General features: G+C 36.9%; 2 protein-coding genes across 4 annotated transcripts in view; one reads left to right on the forward strand and one right to left on the reverse strand.

Moving 5' to 3' along the window:
- The window catches only part of RSPH14 (radial spoke head 14 homolog), a 103,091-nt gene that overhangs the window by 21,477 nt on the left and 54,434 nt on the right, over window positions 1–27,180 (reverse strand). The gene's annotated exons all lie outside the window — the stretch shown is intronic.
- Window positions 1–27,180, forward strand: part of GNAZ (G protein subunit alpha z) — a 75,337-nt gene that overhangs the window by 4,164 nt on the left and 43,993 nt on the right. For all 3 annotated transcript variants that reach the window (XM_049804240.1, XM_049804239.1, XM_049804242.1), the window contains one exon: window positions 21,650–22,934. In XM_049804240.1, the coding sequence (XP_049660197.1) occupies window positions 22,212–22,934 (723 nt within the window). In that variant the 5' untranslated portion in view covers window positions 21,650–22,211. The remainder of the gene's footprint in view (window positions 1–21,649; window positions 22,935–27,180) is intronic.

The raw sequence follows: 27,180 nt of genomic DNA on the forward strand, positions 1-27,180 counted from the left end.
GTATGTGGAATATACAATGTGACAGAGAAGGGCTAAATTCAGCTTTTATTTGTTCTGTTATTAATCTGGACTTGATACAGATTAGCAATTTAAGTTCTTTTAGCTTCATGCCAGTGTAATCAAGGACAGAATTTAACCCTTGAAATGAAAGCTACAGAGAAAATACTCTTTTCTTTCAACTGTTGCTTTTCAGTAACACTGAAGGGCATTGGTGAAGTAGGATGGAAGGAACAGATTATTGATGTGGGCCGTTATTTCTATGTTACCTGGACTTCAAACATCTGTTACTATTAAACATATTTAAAATCACAGCTAACAAAACACATGGCAAAATTTCAGAAGGCAACAGCTTTCCATGTGTTTTTTAACTTTTGTAGCTCAGAGCATTATCTATGGTTCAGCAGAAACTCAGCTCTCCCCAGAATCCCATTTTATTATTTAGTATTGGACATCCAACATATTGTCAGAGAACACAGTTTTACCCAACAAATCCTATTTTCCTTTGCCCTTGTTTTCTCTGTAAGCCCCTTGTACCAGAGGGCTGTTTCTCCCCTGGATTGCTAAATCATCACATCAAAAAGACATGTGTGATAACATTTCCAGACAATTCTATGTTACAAAAAATCACCCGTGAAATTACCGGTGATCATGTTGGCCAATAGACAAACATAAAGAGGCAAATCTGAAAAACTGAATTCCAATTCTAAGTATTCATTTTGCCCACATACATGAATGATAATGACCAGAAAGCAAATAATAATTTCTTAGGAACTACGACTTGTTAATCTGATATTTTCACAGTACATTTATTAAATAGTAATTCCCTGGACTTGGCAGTTGGGAGGAATTATTGCCATCGCTTTTAGATACCTATAACATGAACATGTACGTATGGAGTCGTTGTGAAGGCTTCTCTTACAGTTGATGGAGAGAAAAAGAGATTCCTACGTTGCAATTAATCAGACCAGTTTTTGACCACTCTCTTTGTCTGAGATGAACGGACCTCTGGAAATGACTATTTCTCTCCGCTGCCTACAAAGGAAGCACTGAGTGACTAGCTCAGAGGTAGCCACCTACATGCATATGCTAAATCTGGACAGATGACTCTCACTCTTACTGTCTACACTGTAATGTTTAACCAATCTTAACCAGTTAATTATGAAGATATTTTCATGGTTCACCACAAATATTTGTAGGTAATAATACAGATGCTACTCCCTACCTACCAACACTGTTTTCTTTGATAGTAACTAGGCTAGCACGCCAGTTTCTTCCTCGAACTGTGCCTTAACAATGCTATTATATTGTGGAGGAAAGAATTCACTAAAACGGTACAAATGATCCAAATGTTTTATCCAGTTTTTCCTAGTACTCCAGGCAGTATTCTAGCATACATTCCCAGTGTGTTTCTACCCTTATTTTGTGTGCCTGTTTTCTATGTTTTCAAACCTTACTGAGACAATGTGAAATAACTACCGTTATCTTCACAAAACGCATCAATGCAAATACAACTGGACAGCATATCAAGTGTTGATGCACAAATACAGTTGACACAGTTGTATTGTGGAAGGAAAAAACACAATTCAACTGAATTGTAATCAATTCAGATGACAGTGTCATGGCATAGTAACAAAAACACAGCTGGATGTTTAGCTCGGGGTGGGGGCTTGCTGTTTAGATGGGGTATGCATCTGGTTATTATACTTCTTCCTTTAAAAGAGAAATATATCTGTGGTTCAAAAGGACACTTATGTATTATCTAAGGGAACACCTTTCTGAAAATAATACAATTTGAGTTATTATGTAGGGTTTTTTTAAATAAAAAGTTTCTTCTCTGGATATTTACCAGCCCAAGTCATAGAATCTAAATATTTGGAATGTATTAACAAAATATGATTTCATTTGGATATATAATATCCATTTATACATACATGTGAATTAGAGTGGGGTTTTTTTTCAGTTTGGATGTCTTATGAGGAAAGAAAGTCTAGGATATTAGCTGTTGACTTCCCTAGTGTTTATGCTATGGGAGAGGGTTCAAACCAATACTATATTTTCTGTATAATTTAAAGCATGAAAATCCATTAGTAAATTAACGCATATTATGCTAACCAAATCCATTCCAAACTAAAATATACCAGAATAAACACTGTTGCATTGGAGCATCTCTGTACTGCCACCGAGTTGACAGTGTCCCACAAAATACCTTTCTTGCAACTGGGTTTTGGCAGGAAGGTTTTCCCTCGAGGTGCCTTTCTGTGCCTGGGCTTTTACATTTGGCAGTCAGGGTGCTATAATAGAAGCCATCTTGTATTGAGCTTTCATTTTGTATTGCTCACTGATGGTAGAATCTCCTTAATCAGTCATTTCAGAGACATGTTTTTAACCTCTTTTTCAATCCATTTACGTCCATGAGCAGATAAATTTACCTTAATTTGTAATTCAGTGACATTTATGTTGGTATTTGAAATTCTAAGGCTAGCCTACTTCAAATTTGAACAATTGTTCTATTATCATATTGTTTCTGTACCCTGACTAGATGTGCATAAGTCCACTGATTATGTTTCCTGCTGTGAATGTTCCCAAAAGTAAATCTGAACTTTGCCTCATGACTGTGATTACATAGGTGTGTCAAGTTTGCTTTTTGCAAGCGTGCTCACAAGAAGAAATAGAATACTGAAGACATTAATTTTTTTTAAGCTACAGGAACAAATTCTTGGCTACTAATTTCAACAATGTATTAAGTCAAGGGATTAGCGATTGTCATTTTAAACATGGCAAGATTTTAGGCTGACCTGTACATTAGTGCATCTTATTATATCAGTACAATATTCTTTGATTTCACAGGTCAAGTAAATATATAGTGGTCTAAACAAATGAAAGTATCAGGTATCAACATAAACAAGAGGTAGGAATCAGTGACTTTTAACACTGCAGATTACAATTCTCCATTTTCCCCAAGAGGACTGTTTGTACACTTTAGGCTTGAACGGTGCAATTCTATTTAACAGAAGTTAAAACACTGATAAAGGAATAACCTACCACATAGACAAAGAAGTGAATTACTGGTTCGGTTATAGTCCTGTTCTCTGCCAGCGCAAGCAGGTTATCAACTAATATTAAATGTTTACAGAGGATATTACCCTGGTCTGTGATGAGACGAGCCTCTCTCCTTGTTGTGTTGTTGGTCTAGCAACTCTACATTTTTCCCACTTCTGCAGTCAAGGAAACCGAGAACAGCCAGTGATATTGTGGCCTCTTGGGATCATACCTGGAAACTGTTCTAATTCATGCTGAGATTTAGGCAGCTCCAACCTGGCTCTACAATGAAGGCTGGATCACAAAAACCCATTTCTCCCTATTCAGATCTTAAACTTCAGATCCTCTATTCAGATCAAGACTAGGAGTGTCCAAGTTTCTCTGTATTTTTGACTAATTCATGTTGTTAAACAGTATCATGTTCTGATACTGGAAAACAATGAACCTCAAGTAGAAAATACTGCAATATCCTAATTTGGAAGTCATTTAGGCATGATAATTTTTGTAAGAATTGATCTGAAAGAAAAAGGTGATGCCTATTACAGCAAAAGTATGCTTTAAAGGGAAAGTTGGGCACACAGTCACATGGAACTCTGGGAGTACCCTTAAGTACTGTGGACTTAATTAACAAATGATGGGAGAACTTCTCAGTGAGCAGGACAATTACCTTCCTTCTTACTTCTCTGAGTAGTTCTACTAATAATATTATCTTACTTTGAGAGGATTTCAGCCAAGTGAAATTCAAGTGAGTACAAAGACAGTAAGGTACTTTCTCATGATCCTGTAATCTACATTGCTTCTATACTTTTCCACCAGTCTTTCATAAGAATCAAATGGAAAAGGCTGGCCAAATAGAAGTTTATAGTACTCCACAAAAAAGGACCTATAATATAGACAAGGAATTAACAACGACCCAGTATCACCTACAGGACTTCCTTTCAAGTACAGGAAAAAACCTTGCTCAAGAAAATATCTGTATTTAGATGTTTAAAAAGTAATTTTAGTTGGTATTATCAGGGCAGTGGCCAACTGAAAAAGGCGAGTTCTTCTTTCTTTCCATTAATGGGAAAGCACAGGTCATTGTCCATGAAAACCAACAGAGTTCCCATTCCATACCCAGCCTGTAAGTCTGAGCTAAAGAGTTTTTATTAGGCTAGAGATACCTCACTACATTATTCTGACTAGGATTACCCAAATGAGCTGACTGGAGACAAGTGATAAATTTGGTTGTCAGAATCGAGAAAGGCTAAATTTGATTAAAATCCTGAAAAGTCCTGCTGATGGTAGGACTTGTTATTCCTCACTGAAAATAACTTGGGAGTGAAAGAATTGAGACCCTTTCCTTCTTCTTGCTGTAAAATTATTATTGGTAACATTGTCTTTTGATCACAACTAATAAAAATAGTATTAAAAGCATACCACCTTATACGGACAGCAAAATATTATAGAATAACACTAGGCAAATATCATAATTATTTCAAAAAGTATTTTTTAAAATAAAGTTTGAACTTGCTTTGTCTATGTTTGCATTTGGTTTCTACATGTCAGAGTAAATGATATATATGGAATGTACACAGTCCCCAGAAATTAACCTGGTTTCATCTACTTTGTGATGAAACATTAAAATATTAGCAGAGAGAATTTTGAATGTATTACTGTCTTGATAAAATACAGTATTTGGGTATCTTCATACAGTATCTTATTCTTGGTGTTGCATTTCTCCAAATATGGGTAGTCTGTGATTAATCAAAGCTTATCTATATGACTGTAACTTTGGATTTTGGATACTTTATGTTTTCAAGATTTATCTATCAAGAATTTTTCACAAACCTCATCAAAAGCTTACATAAACAAGTCAATTCAAGAAAATAATAAAGTGCTTGCAAACATTTTTTTAAAGGAGGCCAGATGGAATGCTGTCAATCTATGCAGCACTGTTCTTATTCAGCTATGAGATATGATGTGCAAATGGAATTTTTCTTAGACATGTTTATTATCTGTCTTTACTTATTTTGTGAAGAAGATTTGTATTTGGTGGAGTTACATTAAAAGCATATCAATCTCATTGTTTACTTAGTGTCTGCATCTGTTTTGTCGGAATCATCAGGTATAGATTCCATATTTTATAGGATGCAATTTAAAATTATACATTTTTTCAGAGTTATCTAGTTATACAAACCATATGAAATACTATTTTTCACTACAAATTATTTCTTCAACTTGTATTAGGATTGGTCAGAGACAAGTGGAGATCAACAGAATATGAACAGTAGAAGGTCAAGATTAAAACATTTCAGAAAATAATGCAGGCATGCAAAAGTTCTAGGATTTGGCTCCTCCTTTTAACTTTTATAAAAGCCTTTAAAAATTTCACCCTTATGGATAAGCTTCCTCCTGCAACCCACATAAAAGATGGGAAAGGACATTTAAAATTATTTTTGTACAGGCCACCCATTTACACCACTTCATGGCAGACACAAGAATCTGAAATACAAAAGAAAATTGTACCTCATTCTTAAGAGCTGGGAAAAAAAAAAAGGTCTCAGAATAGTCAAGAATATGCAATCAGTATTATGATGAAAATCTACTGTCTTGTTCTGCTATTTCTATGCCATCCCTGTGTCTCTAAAAGAGCAAAAATACTTAAAAATTTTACTGGATGTTTCCCTAATGCATGGAGTCTTCAGCGAGCAAAGAGATGACACAAAGTGCTTTATTCCTCCTGAGGTATTTGGTGCAAAATATACTTGGGAGAAGGAGACTGCTAGTAAGCATGTATGTCAGTGGCATTGCATCTTAATGAGATTGCTACCAGCTGGAAAAAAGTGAAACAAAATTCAAATTGCTTTAAGGTGGGTTGGGCTGAAAGCAAAGTCAGCTGTGAGCTTTTTAACTATTGCCTTCACTTGTGCTTTTGGTAGAGATAGGAAGATACCTTACCTGGCATTTTCCTAGAGTTGTGAGGCAAGAAATTTTATGTGCCTTGTTTTCTGGAATGTCTGTAGCTTTGTAGGTTGATATTAGATAATGAGTTATTCTCTTATTACTAGGATGCATCCTGTGGGGAATTTTTCAGCCTTGCAACAAGATGCAAAAACTGTTTAAATGGCATTAGGAGGCAGTACACTTGTCATCTTTTCTTAGTTACAATACTGACTCCAATACCTCAATTTAAAAGTCTTGAGGTGTGCTGTGAATGAACGAAAACATAACAAAACCTATGCTTTTAAGCACAATTATCCTGAAAGGCTACAAGTAGTTATCAGGCAAGAAATGGTATGATATTTAACCAGTGGTACCTGGAGAACAGATCACTGAAAATGCAGAACCCCCCACCTCACCTCTGCTAGCTGTATAATCTGAGTGGTCTCAGAGGTGTCCCCATACTCTTTTAACAAAGTTTTCAGGATAAATTATTGTTCTGCTCTGCATTGTGGATATTGGCCCCCACTTGGTAAATCTGCTTTGTGAGTTTAGGGTGAATTTGGAAGCTGGAATCCATACAGCTACCATAGCTTTTGCATTGTTTTGACCTAATATGCCTTGCTGAGAAATTTGTGTACGACCTTTCCACTGAGGTATGGCTGCATTCTGAGTAACCTCCACCATATATATTACTTCTTATCCCAGATCTGTGCCTGTTTCTCATAATTCTTTTTACAGCAGTATCAAAAGGAGATTTTTAGTGAGCAAAAAGAAATATAATGGTAAGTCATCAGCTTTTTTCTTGCATAGCTCGTGTGTGTGAAATGCAGACTGCTAAGCAGAATAGTTAGGAATCCGTAGCTTCTTATCAGTGGTAAAATTTCAGCTTTATGTGCCATCTTAATAGTAGGATACAGTGTTACCATAAGTGATTTTTTCTGGTAATATGAGAAATGAATAACTAAGGATCCATTGCTGAATAATGAATAAACTAAAGGCTCAATTAGCACCTTTCAGCTTTAAGATAAATTTAGTGCCACAGCTATTTGAGGCAAGAAGAGATGTCACTGAGAGTAAAAAGAATAAAAAAGCAACCATTTGAAATGCTGCTGTTAAACCTGTACTGTGTGGTTATTGTCATACGTTTGTCTGGTTTGTGAAACTCTCACTTAAGCTATTAGGACTGCCTCATGCAGAAAAACCTGCAAAATTTGTTCTTATTACTATTAACAGTAGCAGCAGATCATGTATGTAGCATCATAAATCAACCTATCAGTTCTCAATATTTGATTCAAGAGCCTACTTCAAACAAAATGAATGAAATGACAAGGGTCACGAAATGGTGAGCTAACTAATTAGGTACCTTAAAGAAGAGAAGGACAAAAGGGAAACTTTTCTGACCTCAGCACAGGAGAAATTATACAATATCATAGACCGAATTTAAGGTCTAAAGAACAAGTAAAAATGCTGTCACAGGTTTTAGTAAAAATATAGAAATTGTGGTTGCATGGCTAGGGAGTTTGCAGGACTATAGGGAATAAAAAAATTGTAACTGAGGAAAAAAATCTGAACGCTGAAAATGTCCTTACATACAATGCAAATTGAATGGGAGTAATAATTACCCACCTCCCCCTTGCCCTCTATGTGCACACATACACACACAAAGGTACTAGCAGTGTTGATAGAACACCAAAAGAATTGTCAGTATGTGTTATAAAATGTGGACTGCTAATACTACTAGTAGTACTACAGCTACTAATACTACTACAACTGCTAATACTAGTAGTAGTACTACAGCTACCAATGCACAGCTGAAAAATAACAAAAGATCAAGAAAAAATGTCATTGGATTTTGGTTTATCTCTAATAACAAAAATAAATCCATCTATCATTTATATGTTTAGGGTTTGGGGAAAATAACTATTTACAAACTTGCTTGAGGCTGAAAAATAACAGCTTTGCCCAGCCAATCTAAATCACGGTACTCCTATGTTATCGTAAATACCTAGATTGAAAATCCATGCAAGCTTCCTCAAAAGATGGACTTGCATTTAACCGCTCATTTTGTTACCTATGCAATTTTAAAGTAATGAATATTAACCAAGATACAATACCTACTCTTTTATTATTGTTATAGACAAAAAACTATTCTTGGAATGATATGAAAGCAATCCACGACACTGACAAAATCTATATATCCCTATGAATATGTGCAGCCATCCTGACTAGGTTTTGTCATAGCATGACTCAAAATCTATGTGGTCAAATTTGGCTTCTGTCCTTATAAGGTTGACTAGACCTATGAACTAATATACATAGTAAATACCAACAGAAGCCACCTTGGAACATGTGCATATAGGGAAGAAATTAATCCTAAAACACAATGATACTGGTCATGCTTCATTATCTAATGCTAATACAGTAATGATGAGATCATATAAGAATGGGGAGCTGAAAGTCAGACTATTCAATTTCATATCTATGCTTACAAAAGTTTTCAGCTGTAGATATTCATATATAAGAAGAGTATAAATTGTGCACTAAACACTAAATTTTCATCTGTAAAATGGTCTGTTGCTGGCAGTTAGGTATCCCCCTTGCAATGTTTTTAAACACGTTATGTTTACTTTCATCCTGTTTAAAACCAGGTACAGGCTCGTTTCAAAACCTACTGAAGTCAAGTAAAAGACTTGCTTTTATGGTAAGTGGATTACAACCATAGCACTGTACAGGGTTTGGGTGTTTTTATTCTTATTTTTCCCTTAAACAATGACAGTGATAGTTATTCTGCTGTGGAAGAACTATGAATATTTTCACACCAAAGTGTCGCTTATCATAGGCTACCGTTTCACCACAACTACTTAAGCGGAGTTCCTTTAGCTCATGTTGCAATCTCATTTAGTGCCAAGTAGAAATATCCTTGATCTCAGGAGAAAAAACAAGTTTGAATAAGAGGAAAAACCTAACATTATTTAAGAAACTTAAACTCTCCAGAGCATGAGTGGTGAAAAACACACTGAGAATATTCCTAGAGATGCTTACACCGCTGCACTAACTGCATTCTCCAGATAAATTAGGCCTTCAGTATCTTCAGATAGTTAAACTTGCACCTTCTCTTAGTTCATCCACAACTAACTTGCTTATTAAGAGACATTTTTAAAGTCTGATGAAAGGAATTTAACCACTCCAGTGTTCGTTAATGTTCGATGTGTGCTCAACATAACAAGCTTCTCATAATCCCTAGTTAGGAGCCTGCACGAAGCGACTCAGATCCCTCCGGCTTGCGGTGGTGGGTGTGTAACTGCAGTAACTGCAGCTGGGCTGTAACGAAGGTGTGATCATCCCTCCAGAGAGAGGGAACTGGAAAGGAGAGGCTGACAAGAAATCCTAGTAGCTGCTAAACCTTGAAAAGGATGTTAGGTTCTTTATGGTAGCAGCAATTTATGGTTTGGTTTGTTTTGTTTTGTGTGGTGGGTTTTTTTGTTTGTTTTGTTGGTTTTTTTTAGAGGGGGGGTGTTGGTGGAGGAGAAATGGTAGCTAAAGAAGTTGATGCATCAGGATACCAAGGCCTTTTTGCTTTATTGTGAGTGAAAAAAACTTACTTTAGGTCTGCATAGAACTTCATCTAGATGGCAAAATGTTGTAAAAAAAAGTATTAGCTTGGCTTTTGAAACCAGGAGCTAATTAGCCATTGTACAATGCTGTACTTAAGTGTTTCTGGTTGCAGAGTTATGTTTTGTGAAGTAGAAGTATATCTGTTGTTTGGACTCGGCCCAAAGCAATTCCATATCAAAAACAGAACATGGATAACTTCCTTCATATTCAGCTTATATTAAAAAAAAAAAAAAAGTCCTTTCTACGACAATGGCTCAGCTGTCTGAAGTGTACCTGCTGAAGCTCTTGCATACAGCAGGATTGTAAGACTGTCGAAGCTTCTGAATTTCAAAAGAAAAACAGAATGAGACCAGGCGTAGGCTGCAGCTGTAATCTGTGCTTGGTAGCATACAAGTCCTCTCCCATGAGTCACACTTTAGAGAACACTGTGGATTCTGTTTAGCCTCTTGGGATTCTCTTCCCCCCCCCCCTGCCCTGGGCTGCAGTCTAATACTTCTATTCCCCATGTCCCCTTCTGTGGATAAAATAATGTTTGAGTTGTTAAGATGGAACCTAGGAAATCCACAGTTCTGATGTAGATACCTTCTGATAGAGTTCATATGATTAATTTTATATGTGGCCCAAGGCTGGAAATTGCTCTCTACCCTACCTACCAAATTCATCCCTGATAATAGCCCTGCCTCTTGCACTGATATCCACACTCTTTCTTCCTTTCTTTCTCTTGTTGTATTAGGAACAGCATTTTAATCCATGTTTATGTCTTGTGAGGCTGATAACTTCAGCAGGTTTGTCAGGTCTTCTTTGTCCTTCCCTAGATTAGACCATCACAAGAATTACTTGAATTTCTTTCACAGTCCTGCTTTCCTTTCCCCTTTTCCATTTTGACCAGCTCTTTGATGCTCTTCCTGCATCACAGTGCTCTTTCCTCTCTTGTTTTCTTTGAGCTACTGTCTCTGAACTCCCTTATGCTGTTCTCTCTTCACATGAATCTCCTATATTCCTTTTTTGACTTTATCTCATGTCGATAACTTGCTGCTCCTGCATACTCATTCAACCTATGTCTGTTTTTCTGTTTTTCCATTCACTAAGGTTCTTTTGATTTGTTCTCTGTGAAACATTACTCATTCTCTGTTGCTTAGTTCCCAACTTTAATTATCACATCGCCAGTCCAGTCCTCCCATGCTTTCGCTCAGCCTTTCTGTGAATTCAATGTTCATTACTTCTGCTGAAACTGTTTCCCATATTTTGCTTTCCTCCTTCCAAAATCTGTTGCTCTACCTCTTGTTGCAAGGCCTGTCTTGCCAACTTCCAGCCCTAATTCACTCTCAACAATGTCTTTTCTCTAGCAAAACCATTCTGGTGGAAATCTGATGACCCAGACCACTTCTTCTACCATGGATTTATTACACACACAACTGCCCCCCCCCCCCCCAGCCCCTGCCAGGTGTAATTACATTGCATATGTGCAGGCCCACCTTTACAGCTTCTGAGTCCGTCCTTTCCCTGGCCTTTTTCGTTCTTTATATAGATTTCTGCCGATTTCTGCCAATGTGATATATAGTAAGATGTGCCCATCTGCTTTTCTCAGTTCATCTTCCCTTCCTCTGTTGCTATCCCTTCCCTTTTCTTCATGGATACAGAAGTTTCTCGGTTCCTCTGGTTTATCTACCCTTTCAGCTTACCCTAGAAATCTTACCTAGCTTCTGTGACTTCAGTCTCTCATTCTTTGCCTTAATTTTTGCCTCTCCTCTGGTTCTTTCCCTTCAAACACACAAGCAGAATGACTGTGATTTATTTCTGTATACAATCTCAAAGATGCTTTCTTATCCATCACCACAGATAAAACTTGTCTATTGTTTCCATGGTTCCTATTTACTGGAGCATCTTCTCCTTGCCTCTTGCCTGGCCTTGAGCTTCAATCTTTGAATCTTCACTGGCTGCTTTTCCTTATCACATTAAACAACCTTTTTGTCTTCAGGACACTGTTATCTGCACCCAGGCTCTCAGGTTCTTACTATAGAGATTCTGATTTTGACCTCTGATTAGCTCATACCTGTCACCGGAACAGTATAAACCAAGCATGTTTTTGCTCTGTTATGTGACCTTTTATGCACAGGAAGAGAAACTTCCTTTTACAAGGCTACATTGTTATCCTGTTTCAAATCCTTCTTTAACTTTCTTTTGCTATGATAACTACCAAAATTTCCTTATGCTTTCATAAGGTATTGTGTGCAATAAGGTCAAATGAGTTGACAGGAAATTTGCCACTATATTCATCACCAAACCTAATGTTTACCAGTTTTTTTATATATAATAAAGTAATCTCCTTAAGCTCTGTAAGACCCATGAAACAGCTACCCTGTGGTATGCGAGTCTTAGCTCATGAGTCAGCCGCATAAGAACTATGGTAACACTGATGATAAAAGCTAAACAGCAACTCTAATGAAGACATAACCTACACTACTGTCATCACCTGAGGTGCTTACAAAACACTGAGTGGGTACTGCATTTTGTTTGTTGTTTTATTACGAATTTTTAAATGAGTCTGATATTTGTATGTCCCTAAAGCAGATGCTATGTGTGGTGTTTCTCCTTGCCCTTGTCTAGCAGCCAGGATTTTCTGCCCACCCACTGTTAGACCCACTGTAATATTCTTGTAATATTTCTTTTTTTTATGGAAATCTAAAGGTCACCTCTAAAATGACTGCTGTGGCAGATTCTGGTCTTAGTTAAATCACTATTAAGCACAGGCAACTCCATACGCAGGCACTGACACTACTCTGAATTTTCAGCGATGCAACTCAGAATAGAACTGTTGTATTTTTGGCTCTATTCAAGAATCAGTCAGTATTAAGTTGATGGTTGCATTGATGCTTCTTTTCACTGTTTGACAGTAGTTTGTGCATGTTGCTAAACCAGGTCATGATTCAAATACCTACCAAATATTTAGGTATTAATCCTTTATAGGATTTATGTTTCCAACTTACTTGAGGAAGTGGGGTGTGCATAGTTAAAAGAAAGTAACTAGTAGATTCTTGTATTCTACTGTGGTCTGGATCTTAGCCGAGCTGGTGAAAACTCCAATGCCACTAACTAAAGATCAAAACCTATCTTTATAAAAGCATGGGTTGAATGCTCGGTTTATAAAGAATACTTTGTTTTCAGTATAGGTCCTTACGTTTCTCTAAAACTTGGATCAAGTCTATATGCTAAATTTTGACCTGGTGATATACTTAGCTAGAGGACACTACTAACTAGCATAACTTGTATTTCAATACTGCTGAAGTATGTTGGATGTTTTCCAAACAATAGACAAAGATATGATGTTTAAACCTATGAATATAATATCTCACTGCAGAAAATATTTTCTATTCTATATCAGTTACATCTAGATTACACACTGATAGGGCTATGACTACATGTAATAGCAGCAAGTTATTTTCTTTGGGTTCTCCACTATTTCCTCATAAAAATTCCTTTTCCCATGTATCCATAGGTGGCAACTCTAATAGCTGAGCTCAGGTTTTACACCACAGATCTGAGTGTTTCTATAAAATCACAGTAAGAATCAGCAGATGAGAACCTAATGAACCTACCAACTCTCTTTCTGGAAAGTACGCTGGCAGCAGTTTTCTATTGGGCTGGTAACAGTCAGTGCTGGTGATAATAAGGAGCTCATGGTACGGCATCAGTTCTGGTCAATGCCCTTCTCATCCCCTGCCCTGGACTGAGGATTTCTGAATTAATTTTTTTTACCACTGTCCTTATACCTTCTTTGGTAACCTTAACTATCCCTAACACGCACACATACCTGCCTACATGTATGTGATGTTGTGGTTTATAATTACTTGATTTGACTTTCCTTTAAGAACCCCCTTCTTACTCAGCAGCTTCCATTACTCTGTGTCGGTTATTGTGTGTGGTCCTGATCTGGATATGTAATGTATTTTAGCTAGACTGTGCTATCAATATGAATTTCTTGACTGACACTGCTATTACTCTCATTTTTTAATCTACTGCACAGACATTAATTCATTTCATGGATCTAACATGGGGAGTTAGTGTAGAGGTTAGGCCTTATTTCTTAGAGATCAAGATAGATCAAGTGAAAAAAAATTACTATTTCAGTATTTGAATATATACAACACAGCTACTATTGAGGCTGATAATACTTGAAAACTCAGTGTGTTTCCTGATCACAAACAGTATCTCAAATTGGGCATCTAAGAAATGAAAATCACAAGCAGACATTATCTTTGAAAAGAGGGGCTTAAGGGAGTTAATTAACATCACAAAGAACCACCATGACAAAAAGGAGTAGAATTCAGTAGTGTCCAGCCCAACATTCAACTAACTTAAATCATGACATTTCTTTCCTCAGTCATCTGACTAATAGAATATGCATTTTAACTGCATTAACAAATAAACCACAAAAATCAACAGCTTTCTCTGCTATGTTTTCTTGTTTGATTATTAGAACTAGCCCATCCTTTGTTTTGGATGGATTACAGTGCCTTAATATATAAGTAAAAGTTTTGTCATAACTTGTACATACAACTTCTGAGTATTTGAATATTAATCCTTAATACCTTTCTAAAATATCTGAAAATTTTCCAAATTATTTTTTTTCAAACAAAACAATCTGAATTCTATCACAAGAGGTCATATTGATATCTGTACAGCTCATCTGTCAATTTGACGCTTAGATTCAATAAAAAGGGTGAAAACCACCAATAATAGGTTGTTACCCTATATGTGGAAAGATAGAGGGAATATCAGGGATTTCCACAAATACTTGCAGACAGAAAGTTGTCAGGTTTGGTAACTTTGGTTTATGCTTCTGGCTCTGGAGAGACAGGCGTTCTAGAGGATACAGATTTTTTCTGATTTTCCTTAATATAAAATAATTTCTTTCCCTTTTCCCTTCTTCTAAGCCTCTAGACCAGCAAGTCCCTTGTCTAGTAAGTGCTTTCTTGAAATTGAACCTTTCTCTACTCTAGCTAGAACTAAAATTTTTCAAAGTCTCTAAGTTAAATTTCCTGTTTTGTGAGAATGGCAAATGCACATCCACACCATAAAGATCATCTTCTGTTGAATTTCATGTCCTGGGCTCAAAGTTTGAAGGTCTAGCAAGATTTTAAAGAAAAGTTCTCAGTTTCTTTTAGTGTGGATGAAACATTTCATTTTTCCCCCAAGTGCTCTGTTCAGAAGTGCCCAAACCATTTTTTGTATGAAAAAATTTCCCAGACATTTATTTAAAGATATCGGATGGAGATATTTTCAGTGTAAGTACTTTCCCAAGGCTTTAAGCAATGGAAAACAGCAACATAAGTAATATTGTCAGCCAACTGCAACAAAAAGTTGTACTATCAACTAAGAGGTTGCATTAAGAAAAAAAATTAATCTAGTCTTTTTTTTCTTCCGTTGACAGATTTTTTCCTTCCTCTTCTTTCAATTTTCAGTAATTGCCTAAAAAGAATGTTAATAATGTCTGTGGCCACAGTTTTAAATCAACTTTAATCTGTAATAAATGCACTTTAATCTCCATACATTAAACAGTAGACTAACTACTGTGAAATTATTTCAACCTTGCATTTATACTGCATGCATGTCTGGGACTCTTTCTGGCTGCTTTCCTGGATTCAAAAATCTGAACCATTTTCTCCATTCCTTATTAGCCTCAGTTCTTCTTTAAAAAAAAAAAAAAAAAAGTGATGCCTGCTTAGTGGAACGCTTGACTTTTCAGTAAACTTCCTTGGATATTTCCCAATATATCATACTCCCTCATGTCTTTTTCTCTTTTGTTATTAGTGTAAGAAGTGATTGAAAGTTAAAACCTGCAAAAATAAGGTTTTGTTAAAGTACTGGAATCCTCTGTGGATGTGTGTAATCATTAGAAACTGAGTACATTAGGTTAGCTTACACTCCTAAGTCTTACATGTGTGCTGTGCTGCTACTTGCTAGATTTGCTTGCATTTGCTTTTACATGGGTAAGTGCTCAAACAGGCAGGTCCACTACCTCCTAAAACCTCCTAAACTTTCAGATAAGTAAAGAGAAAGAAGAAGCAATCAGAACCAATAAGCTGGGAAAGTATAGCTTGGGTAAGGTTTTGTTTTCTTCCTCTGGTAGTATATGTTCTGTAATACTGAATAGAATATCAGTCCTGAATTAATCAAGATTGCTGGCAGTTATAGCTAAAACTGCTGTAGAAAGTTTGCTGCAACCTTTTGAACGTCGCTTTACTTTCTTAAATTAGGTACTACTGGGGAAAAATTACATGTATCATCTGGCTACTAGGATGGAAATACTGTAAAGAGCCAAATAAGATTAGGCTCCTAAAGCTCTGTGTGTGCAGGCTGGTGGTGGTGAAGCTACGTTATTAGGCTGCTGGTATCACTTGCCTTTGAGGGAGAATATAGCTTTGTGCCTACGATGTCAGCAGAAATTCCTGCTGTTAGCAGCATACTGTATGCACAGTCTCTATATTGACTGTGATAGCAATAGCCATTGGCTTTATTCTTGGCCTAGGAGCCAGTTCCTTTCAATAAACTCTTGGAGGGCGAACATCTTTCAAGGCAGATTCTGTAACTCTGTATTCCATGGTAACGTGCCAGTAGCTAATGCAACAAGAGACAATACTTGGATCTTTCCTTAGGGAAATTTTTACAATTGAATTGTGGTGTTGTAGTGTCATTCTCCTTCCTCACCCTGCCCATTACTTGGGAACATGCTGAGAAAAGGGATAAGTGTTTATGATTACAAACACACAGATCAGTTTGAGCAAGACAGAAGTGATGGGTAGGGGCAAAGAGCAAGCCTAGATATGAAAGCAACAATAATGACTGGTTTTATTGGCTATAAAAGTATGGACAGAAGCTTGTGCTAGTACTAAACAGCCTGCTTAGTTAAATGGGCTTCAACAGATTTATATAATAAATGAGTGCAAAATTTTGCTCAAGTATCCTTCCGACTCCAAGAATGAACTTTTTAGCATTACTTCTTTGATAATTGAAATTGATCACTGTTAGCTCAGGATGTGGGGCATATTAGTTTTATCTTGTGGGAAGAACTACCCATATTAGTTATGACAAGATAGACCATATATATCATCAGATTTAAACAAATATATTTTCTTAACATTTTGAGCAGCTTCAAGTGTCAGGAGAAGGCAGATGTATTAGCTTAGATGCACATATGCAGTATAATCTGGTCATTCAAAGAATAAAATTTATTTAAACAAAGTTTAGAGAGAAACATGCACAGTGAAAGGAAGCAATAGGGCTTTCCATTAGAGTAACTGTAAAGACTTTTATCTAATTAGAAACTTAGAGCCATGAAACACTTTTAATATGAAATCTGACCTAAAAAACCAGAACAAATTCTAAACTGCCTTATTTTCTGAGTGTGTTCCAAGAACAAAAAGTAAAACTGGTGAGAGGAAGTTCATGTCTATGTAGCCAGGACAGTAAAACGTAGTGACGTAATGGTTTGTAAAGTTATTCTTTTTTTCTGAACTTTAAAAAGTAGCAACTGTGAACATGGAAGGTGCTTTTCAGTTTATGTGGGCAAACTTATTTAAATAAATTAAACTTTCTTACTGTGGTGAACTATTTGGAAATAGTATCTACTACTCTGCTTTGCAAAGCAATAATATAATGACCTCATTGTATCCCTACTTGAAACAGTGATATCCAAATATCATTGCAATATATGCATTAGGAGTGACTAGGAGCCAAAAAAATGGAAATTCAGTAGTGTAAAACTCACTTACACAGTGTTTACATACTCCTGGTCTTCCCTACAATAAGGAGGTGCTACTCTGTCCTTTTCTGTGTTAAACATATTAATGAATGGCTAGCAGAATACTTGATATGTAAAACACCGTGTGATATGAATGATGCATCTGAATGTGTTGTGGAAATGTGCAATAGGAAATACTCTACAGAATGTACAGGCTGTCTGAAAAGAATAATTTTTTCTTGAAAGTGTCTTTCTACCAAACTGTTTGTCATAAGCGATTTTTGAGGCTGATAACATAAAGTTTAAAAAAGATCTGCTTATCTTATATGGGCATAAAATATCCAGATTCATCATAAGTACTGATGCATTTTGGAAGGAGTATGTATCCTCTTGATTCCGATGTCTTGCAAGCCTCTTTTTTTCAGGATGAAGCTTGAATAAAGAGAGGAGAGGGAGTACCATATGTGCTTCTTGCAATATTTTTCATCTTTAATCACAGAGATGCACAGAAAATGTCACAAAAATTCAACCAATGATCTTATTAATGACATGAAAATGAAGCCTCTGATGATGAGGACTTAAAGGAAAACCAGTTTTAAATGTTCTGAACATGTCAGAATAAGCATGATTAAGGAGCCAACTTTAATTTTTATATAATTAAAATAAGAAATTGGCCTGATATCTAATACAGTAATTTCATTCTCTCTGTGTGGCTGGGAAGTTACTCATTAAGAAACAGCTTCCTCAACTCTTATTCTTCATCTTCTATGACCACTGGAAAAAGCCAATTATTTGAAGAAAGTATAACTCCTCATTTTGGAGGGTTTTCCTTTCCACATCTCTGATGCATTAAAGTAAGTAAAGTTGTGCTAATTACAATTCTATTAATATGTATGCTATTATTTTAATTATCTGCTGATTAATCTGTTCTTCATGTGCTAATGTCCTGATGTGCAAAGGGAAGTAAGATAAATATAGCTGATATTAAGACTCTTTTGTAGAATTTTAAACCAGGTGATAACAATACACAGTGCATTTGGGGCAAAGGATTCAGACATCTTTAAATTTAAGGTATCCAAAATGCTTAAATTACAAGCCTGTTCATACACTGTGGTCCATACAGGCAAAGATGACAGCTAAACACTCCAAACTGTCACAGAGAGGTGACTCGCTGTACTGATTGGATAACTAGTTTAGAACAACTGAGAATAAGATTGTCATGGTTAGTTTCTGGAATCGGTTACTGCAGAAGTCCTGTTCTAGTTAATTAATTTCATGCATGTGGATTTGGGATAGATTTACAGGCAGGTGTTAGAGCATGGAGATTAAAGAGTGTAGTGAGAATGCGGGTTTAAATAGGAGCAAGAAAGAAGAGGGGAAGTAGAAATACTGTATAGGAGGTCTCCAGAACTGAGAAAAAGCTGCTGTTATGAAAATGTGTATGTTAATAGTGTTCTGGGAGTCTAAGGAAGGACAGGAATAACTAAAATATAATGCTCTCCTCAATACACCAGTACCAATCTTGACCTATACTGACTCATGCTGGTAGTCATGAATTGTATCCAGGTCTACATTAGTTCAACTATGTATCTTCCTTAAGCAGGGTTAGAGTTAGGAAGGGATATCAACATAAATATAGAATCAGTAAAAGTATTTAAGAGTGAGTGATTGCAAGTTCAACTGTCCCAGGCTAACATCTCAGGAAGCTTCAGAATGAATATGTAAAACTGTCATCCATTGACTCTGTCCAGTCTCTATACCTTTTTCTCTGATGTTAAGGGATTAACAATGATTGTTGTAATTGTTTGTCCCTCCATATGTGCACGTTTCACATTCCCAGATACCTTCACATCTATGTATTGGAAACTGCTGAAAAGGGATCCAGTGTGTTGCAAGAACCTGCCTAATGCCAAGATGCTGCTACAGAACTGTAGAGCCCAGAGATGCATACCAGTGGGGACTTGGGTCTCAAAGCAGACACATACACTCTACCTTTTCACTTGTCAGCCCATCATAAATTAGAAGAGATCTGTAATTGACTTTAAACATGTTCAGAGAAAAAGCTATACAAAATACAGAAACTAAGATTAGGATAGCCCACTGTGACAAAGAATATACACATAACAGAATAGTAATACCTCTTGCAAAACAGAAGGGTCTGAGATCATTACATTTGTTTCTACCACCTGAGGAATGAAATCCTAGATATATAATTTATTTCCTCCCAAACAAATGTTCTAAGAATGATGGTTTTTCATGTAAATGTGAGAATCTAAGAATCTCAAAAAACTGAGCTTTATTCTTTATTTTAACCATGTAACCCTTCTTCAGTACTGCGCTGATGTAATTGTCCTTATCTGTATCTGTGAAGCCTCCGCCTTGAAGATTTTATGCTGTGCTATATCTCAATTAACATTATGTAAAGGTTAGCTAAAACTATTATTTGACATAATTAACGTCTACTATGGTCACAGCTACTGAGAGGGTAAAGCAAGATCTCACTGAAATCCCTGGCTGATAATGACTTTGGCAAGACAAAACCCAAGAGTTGAAATTCTCAACGATAAAACAGTGTCTTACAAAACATGTACTATTAAATGTACATGCATTAATAAATTCATGTTGCACACTAAAATAGAATTCATGTAAATAGAAGTGCATATTTTTCAACCAGACCATTGCGGCTAAGTAGGAACGAGACCCACCCCATCCTGCTGTATATCTATGTAAGTGAATCTTATCCTATGATATAGGTGATGTGGGGAAAGGAAAAATACATACTGGTAAATCCAGTGCTCCATTTCAAATACTTAATTACAGATTACTATTTTGGAGTGCAGAAATATCCTCTGTTCACTAAAGTTGCTGCTGTGATGCTTAAGAAAGAAAGTACAGTACATGAGGTTGCAAGTAGTTGTAGTTCAGTTTCTTTTCTCACAAAAGCTAGAGGTTCAACATCTGGCTTGGATTATTCTGTCCCTCTCCTAGTAGTGTGGAATCATCCTCTTCAATATGTATTTTAATGTTTTGTCACAGCTACATTGAAATGCTAGCAAGTTTGTGCAGGAAAAACTTCTGAAGACTTCTAGGGAAACTTTGAAAATGGAATCTGGGAGACTTAGTCTTATTAAAATGTAGTAGAAGTTGTATTTCTTTAGTAAGCTCTGAAATTTTTCTTAGTTTGTAAAAATACTCACTGAAGACCCTCTAGACACAAGTAAACAGACAGCAAGATAGGTGCCAAAGTGAGCTGGGGCCAGCATACGGCGAGGAAGCCATGACATCTGTGATTCTGCTGCCCACTGTGCTCAGAGCTCAGTGGGAGCAGCAAGGGCTTCCTAGAAAAGAGGCAAGTTATCACCAATCAGCTATTAGTAATGTGTTTTCCCTCTGTGAGAGGTAACTGCTTCCTGCTGTTGCCTTCTGCAGAGTTCCAACTAGCAGGCTTAACCCCTAATTTGGGAAAGAATAATTGCTCCAATGGTCACTGAAAAGCTGTCAGCCCTTGCTTGGGATGGCATTTCCTGTGATTTTTGTATGCAACATTCACCTTGTAGTCACTGTTCCCTTTTACTGCATCTCAGAATTTCCCGTATTAAAAATGGAAGAGAGGAGGCTTAATTACACTTGGCTTGGCTATGGAAAGAAGCTTACAAAGTTGTTGTAGCAGTGCATCACTATTGATTAAGCAAGATGCAGGTAGTACGTTTAAGAGTACTGTTCTTCGGGGGGCAAAGAAGATCTGTTACTGTATGCTGCAAAGATCAGTAACTCTCTCTTCTACAAAATCATGAAGCAAAGTTAATCACCTCCTTTTGCTTCCTAATTTAGTTATTTAAATGTTCAGTGCAAACAGCAAAGATGAAAGAAAACTCAGGAGGACATCTGTCTGAGTACAAGATATTGATATAAATAGACTGGGAAAAGTAGTTGTGAGTCTGTTTCATTTTCTACTTCAGGAAAACCAGTCAGAACAGGACTGTGCAGGAAAAGCACTGCCATAAGCTCTTGCTGAGGGAGAAATTGGGGCATAGCTCAGCACTGTTTGTTTTCATGTAGGTTTAGATAATAAAACTGAGAAGGCTGAAAGGGAGATTTGATTTACTATTGTTCAGAAACCACATTTTCTTAGGTCTGCAAGCTTCAGCTGTCCCTATGTTTTTGCTAGGGTTTTAGATTTTTGCTTTTCTTTACATATTTTTCCATCTGTATTTTCTGTTTGGGATAATAAAAGGTTTAGAAGTCTAGTAGAGGAGGAGAAAGTGAATGGCTTGCAGCAAGGAAATGGAGTCTCTCATTTCATTCATTTCTTTTCTCATTGTTTGGCAGGTGGAAAGCACAGATTTACAGGGCTGAACTGCATCAGCTGAAGAAGTGGGGGAAGAGAAACAAAACAAGTACAGCACCATTGAAAAGAGCTTCAGCTTTATCTAGCAGCATCACCACAGCAACCAGAAAATACAATTAAAAGACAAGGGCTAGAGCAGAGAAGCAGAAAGTGCAGCTCCTTACCTTTGGACAGAAGGCAGCAAAATAATTATGCAGAACAGAAAAGAGTATTTGATGGATCTAGCCAAACTGTGGCAAAGGGAAGTGTCCCTTCATTAACAGGAATGTGCCACTGTTTATGCACTGGAAAGGGGAGTGCCATGAGATCTACTGAAGAGACTATTTCTGTGGTTGCATATCTACATGTGTTTGCACCCCTGCTGGGACTGAATTAGGTGGTACAGGCATCTTGGACCATCAGGTATTGGATAGCGACATATTTTTTTTTTCATTCACGGTGTACCTGGCACGCGAAACTGAAAGACACTGCAGATCTTTTTCAGAGACACAAACAGAGTGAGACAATCTCCAGCCTTTCCCTTCTGTATCTGCCTGCTATACCATGGGATGTCGGCAAAGCTCTGAGGAGAAAGAGGCAGCGCGGCGGTCCCGTAGGATTGACCGCCACCTGCGCTCTGAAAGTCAGCGACAACGAAGAGAGATTAAGCTCCTTCTCCTTGGTACCAGCAATTCTGGGAAGAGTACTATTGTAAAGCAGATGAAAATCATCCATAGCGGTGGCTTTAACCTGGAGGCCTGTAAGGAATACAAACCTCTGATTATCTATAATGCAATTGATTCTCTCACACGTATCATTCGGGCTCTAGCCACCCTTAAGATAGAATTTCACAATCCTGACAGAGCGTATGATGCTGTGCAGCTTTTTGCCCTGACAGGCCCAGCTGAGAGCAAGGGTGAGATTACCCCTGAGCTTCTGGGAGTCATGAAACGGCTCTGGGCAGACCCTGGTGTGCAGGAGTGCTTTTGCCGCTCCAATGAGTACCACCTAGAGGATAATGCTGCATACTACTTAAATGACCTAGAAAGGATTGCAGCACTGGACTACATCCCTACAGTGGAAGATATTCTGCGTTCTCGGGACATGACCACAGGGATTGTAGAAAATAAGTTCACCTTCAAAGAGCTGACTTTCAAAATGGTGGATGTGGGTGGACAGAGATCTGAACGCAAAAAATGGATCCACTGTTTCGAGGGGGTTACAGCAATAATTTTCTGTGTGGAGCTGAGTGGGTATGACTTGAAGCTGTATGAAGATAACCAAACAGTAAGTGCACCTTCTGTTCCTCATTCTCTTTCCTTCTCTTCCTTTCCCCCTCCCCAGTGTTTGGCCTTTTTTTCTCCCCCATCTCCCTACGCTCCCAAGGCAGTAATCCCTGAGTTCCCAGCCCCAAATGTGATTTCCTTCCTCTTACTCCCAATTTGTAGTAAAAAGCCAGAAACTATGATTCCTTTATTTAGATAGTTTTCCCCACTAGACAGATTTATTTATTTATTTATGTAATGTTACTTTCGGGAAATGGAGGTGCTCTTCACATCACAGCAGGTTTGGTGGTTTGTTTTTTTGTTTGTTTTGGGGTTTTTGGTTTTTTTTTTATTTGTGTGTGCCTTTTTGCTAAATGTTTACCTTGTTAAGTGTTACTCCAAAACACTTTAAAAGGTAGACAGTAGTGACATCCTGCTGTACAGGTATGGTTAATTTGGACACCGTGTTTTGCAAGTGTTGGGAAATTTTGAAGCAAAAATAGTAATAAGTAACAGTTTTCTCCCCATTTTTTTCCCAGGATTTTCAATTGGAATTTGAGATGAATTTAAAAAAATAATCAAATGGTTTTTAATTAGTATGGGACTTTAAAATTTTCTTTGACTGTTTTTGTTCACATGGCTGATTTGCATTGTTCAATGTATAGCTATTCCTGTTTAATTCCCTTTAACGTTATTAGCTTCTGGTTTTCACAGCATGGAAATATAGTAGCTATGGAAAAACATATGAATGCTTAACGCATATGCAACTATGTGTTTGCTATTGCATTCAGGTTGCCTGAGTTAACCTTTATAGGGTTTCATTTGAACTTATTTTTTTGACAGCCTTGTAAAACTTGATGCTTAAGAGATGGAAGTTTGTGGGTAGAAACACATAATGATTCCATCATCTAGCGGTTCCTAAACATGCTGTATTTATATTTGAGAACAGCTGCCTTTCAGGAAGAATTAAAATCTGTATTGTAAAATCAGAAAGCTAACCTTAAAATGCTTCTACTTCTTTTGCACTCCTTCACACATCTTCAGTTGTTTTACACTTTTGAAAGCTTGTTCACCAATATCAGTTCCTGGAGTAGTCCAGAACACCAGAATCCCTGTTCTTATCAGCAGGTGCATTGCATAAGTGTTGTTGGGGAGGAAATTGTTCCAAGAAGTTTTTTTATACAGTTTCAAATCTAACTGGATCTCAGTAAGTTTACAGAAGGGGATCTTTCAGCCAGGTCTAACAATCTGGTTTTGGCAGTCGTCTATGGAAGAGGATTATTAATCAGCCTTAACTGTTGTTCTTTATCAGATACCCTGGCCCCCATTTATGTGTAATACACACATCTATATTAAAGTTTCTTTACAGAGTATCTTAAATCAAATGTAGTATACTGCACATGTATGTGTAAAAGCTGTATCATCTGTGTGACATCCCCTAGTGCTTGTATGGGTGTGACACCACTTTGTATACAGCTGTTTCCTTTTCCTTTTTTGCCCTAAAATAATAATTTCAAGGAACCCCTGAAAAATCTCACAACTGATGACCAGTTCATATAGACTTTTCTAAAATGGTAAAGTGGGGGAACAGGTTGGGAGAAAGGAGAATTTCCTCCACAAACAGACTCAGTGGAAGGGAGTACTGGAGGTCTACATAAGATGTCTGTCCCAGTGCACATCTCTCTATGGTGAATTTTCTCTACCCTGAAAAGCTCCACTCCCCTGTCCTGGAGGGGGGGCCAGCTGTGACCTTCTTCACTGTTGTTTATTTTGTACTGCACTTGTGTAATGTCAACATAGTTGCATACCTGTTTTTTTTCATTTAAAATTGTTTATCAAGAGCTCCTGTGCTCTTTAAAGATGCCAAATACATGGTCGTGGTTTTGATAATGACTGGAATAACTGCAATGCTTTAATGGCTAAATGTGAAAGCCTTCCCAAAATTATGCATATTTTATATAACACATGCCATTCACCAGATCCCTGAGGCAAGGTGAACTATATCAGTACCTGAAATGACTTCAGTGCCTTCTATCTAGTCTGCTGTTTGTATAATATCACTTATCATAGAATCATGGTACAGATTAAAATATTGTCAAGTGACCTAGAGGATGCCACTGGTCTGGTGATAGGAATTTATAGCAATCGAGGTGGGGGAACTCCATGAGACGGAAGTGGTTAAAGAAAAGAATTCCATAGGTGATACTTCTGACATATTTTCCAGAGTTTGTATCAGAAGTTGAGAGAGGTCACTGAGGTAGCGTTGGAGGAAGATGCTAGTATTTCCTTCCAAGCTGTATGAAAAATGGACAAACCAAAAAGAAATAATTATCAGACAAAACCTGTGGAGCAATACTTCCCAGAAATCTCACCCTTGGCTTTTTTTTTGCTTGTTTGTTTTTACTGCCATACCTCTCAGTAAGTCTTGTCTGTTCAAATTCTGGGTTCTGCAACCAACTCCTTCCCTACCAAAGAGCGTAAGACTAGATCATCACTAAAGAAAATAAGTGAAACTATTCCCTTCACATCCCATGCATGCAGGAAATGGGTTCTTTACTTATCACTTTATACAATCTCTTATCATTATTGGTTAGTGATGTGAGATTATTTCAACTCATTTGTACTTTTAATTCCTTTGTCAGTATTTTTGGTTGTTAATACAGTTGCTTTACCAAGATTTTTCTTATTAAAAGGGAGCCAAGTGGTAAGTTTGAGAAGCAATTATACTTAGGTTTCAACCAAGACTACAAAATAATTTCCAAAAATACTTCCTTTGATTTACAAGCTTGCCTTATATGGTTGAATCCCTTTTGTGTGCACTTTCTATGATTCTTCAAGGGAAAAAACTTATGGTCAAGAACATTCACCTATGAATTTTGAAAAAACTTTTCAGAAATACTTGAATTTTACTGCAAATTGAATATGCATTATAAGCACTAAATCTTTTACAAAGATTTTTCTTACTAGAAGGCAGCTAAGTGACAAGTTTGAGAAGCAATTATAGTAGGTCATGAGAAATATCAGACCAGAGAAATTTATTTTAAGAGAAAAAAAGAAAAAAAGATTGTTACCTAATTTTTAGTAGCTTTTTTAGTAGTATTTTTTAGTAATTAATTTAGTAGTAAATTTTAGTAATTTTTAGTAGTCAAGTTTGTCTAGACCTTTCTGTCATGCTTCTATCATTGACTCCATGTGTCTGAGGCTATTCTATGAGTATCAAATTCCCTCTTAAATGATTTTTGCAAAGGTATGATATTTCCAATAATCCTTGTCGGCAGTGTTGGAGTTGGCCCTTTTTTGTTGCTATAGTGTATTATATATATATTTCCCTATTCTTATCTTCTGTAGTGATTTTTACAGCTTATCCACTGCACTTCCATTGTCTTCTCTGTACTATATTAACTGATTACCATTCACTGTCCTACACGTGGACTTATGCTTCATTATCTGGACATTCTTGTCTCGGCATTAGTGCCTTCCTGTTGTAACAGATTTCTATATCTGATTTTTGTTTAGTGACCTCCTCTTGACATGAAAGAAGCACTGCCCCTAATTCTTTCTCTTCATTTTCAGAGATGGTAGGAAAATCATATCTTATTTATATTTAGACCCTGACTAGGAGTTAGTTGGTTTCTTGCATTCTTTAAGCTTTTCCTGCCTTGCTCTTCGGATTTAAAAATCAAAAAGAACTAGCTCAAAGGGAAAAAAGATCAATATACTCTGAAAAATCCTTATGGATGTTGATATTTATCCTAATATCTAGAATCACATAAAGTAAGTGTCTGGGTTATTTCAGAGCAACATTGAAGCCCACTTTTACATAGTATTTTACAGCCTGGAGGGCTAATGTCCTATGATCTCTTTTTATTCCTTTTCTACAGTCTGATGCTTATAAAGGCTACTCAACAGTGAAATTCAGACTTTTATTATCCCTCAGCTTCTATGTGTATGTAACCACTGTCCAAGTATTTGCCCCTCTATAATGTTAAATTCTGCGGACACATTTTTGTGATCTGCAGAGAAATCAGACCACAGCTGAAGTATGTGAGAACAGTCATCTTCCTGAAACTCCTACTTATGCCGCAAAAAGGAGAGGGACACTAATAGCATTTAAGGGGGAACCTGACTATATAATCATAAAGAACAGGTTACTTTTGGCTCATCTTTCTTTGGCTGTTATGCTTTATCCAAACATACATCCATAATTTTGCTGTGTAGAGATGGCATGTTCCAGGTGTGCTGAATACGCGATACAGTGTTAAAGAGCT

Source organism: Accipiter gentilis, chromosome 7 (genome assembly GCF_929443795.1).
Source record: "Accipiter gentilis chromosome 7, bAccGen1.1, whole genome shotgun sequence".
Taxonomy (NCBI): Eukaryota; Metazoa; Chordata; class Aves; order Accipitriformes; family Accipitridae; genus Astur; species Astur gentilis.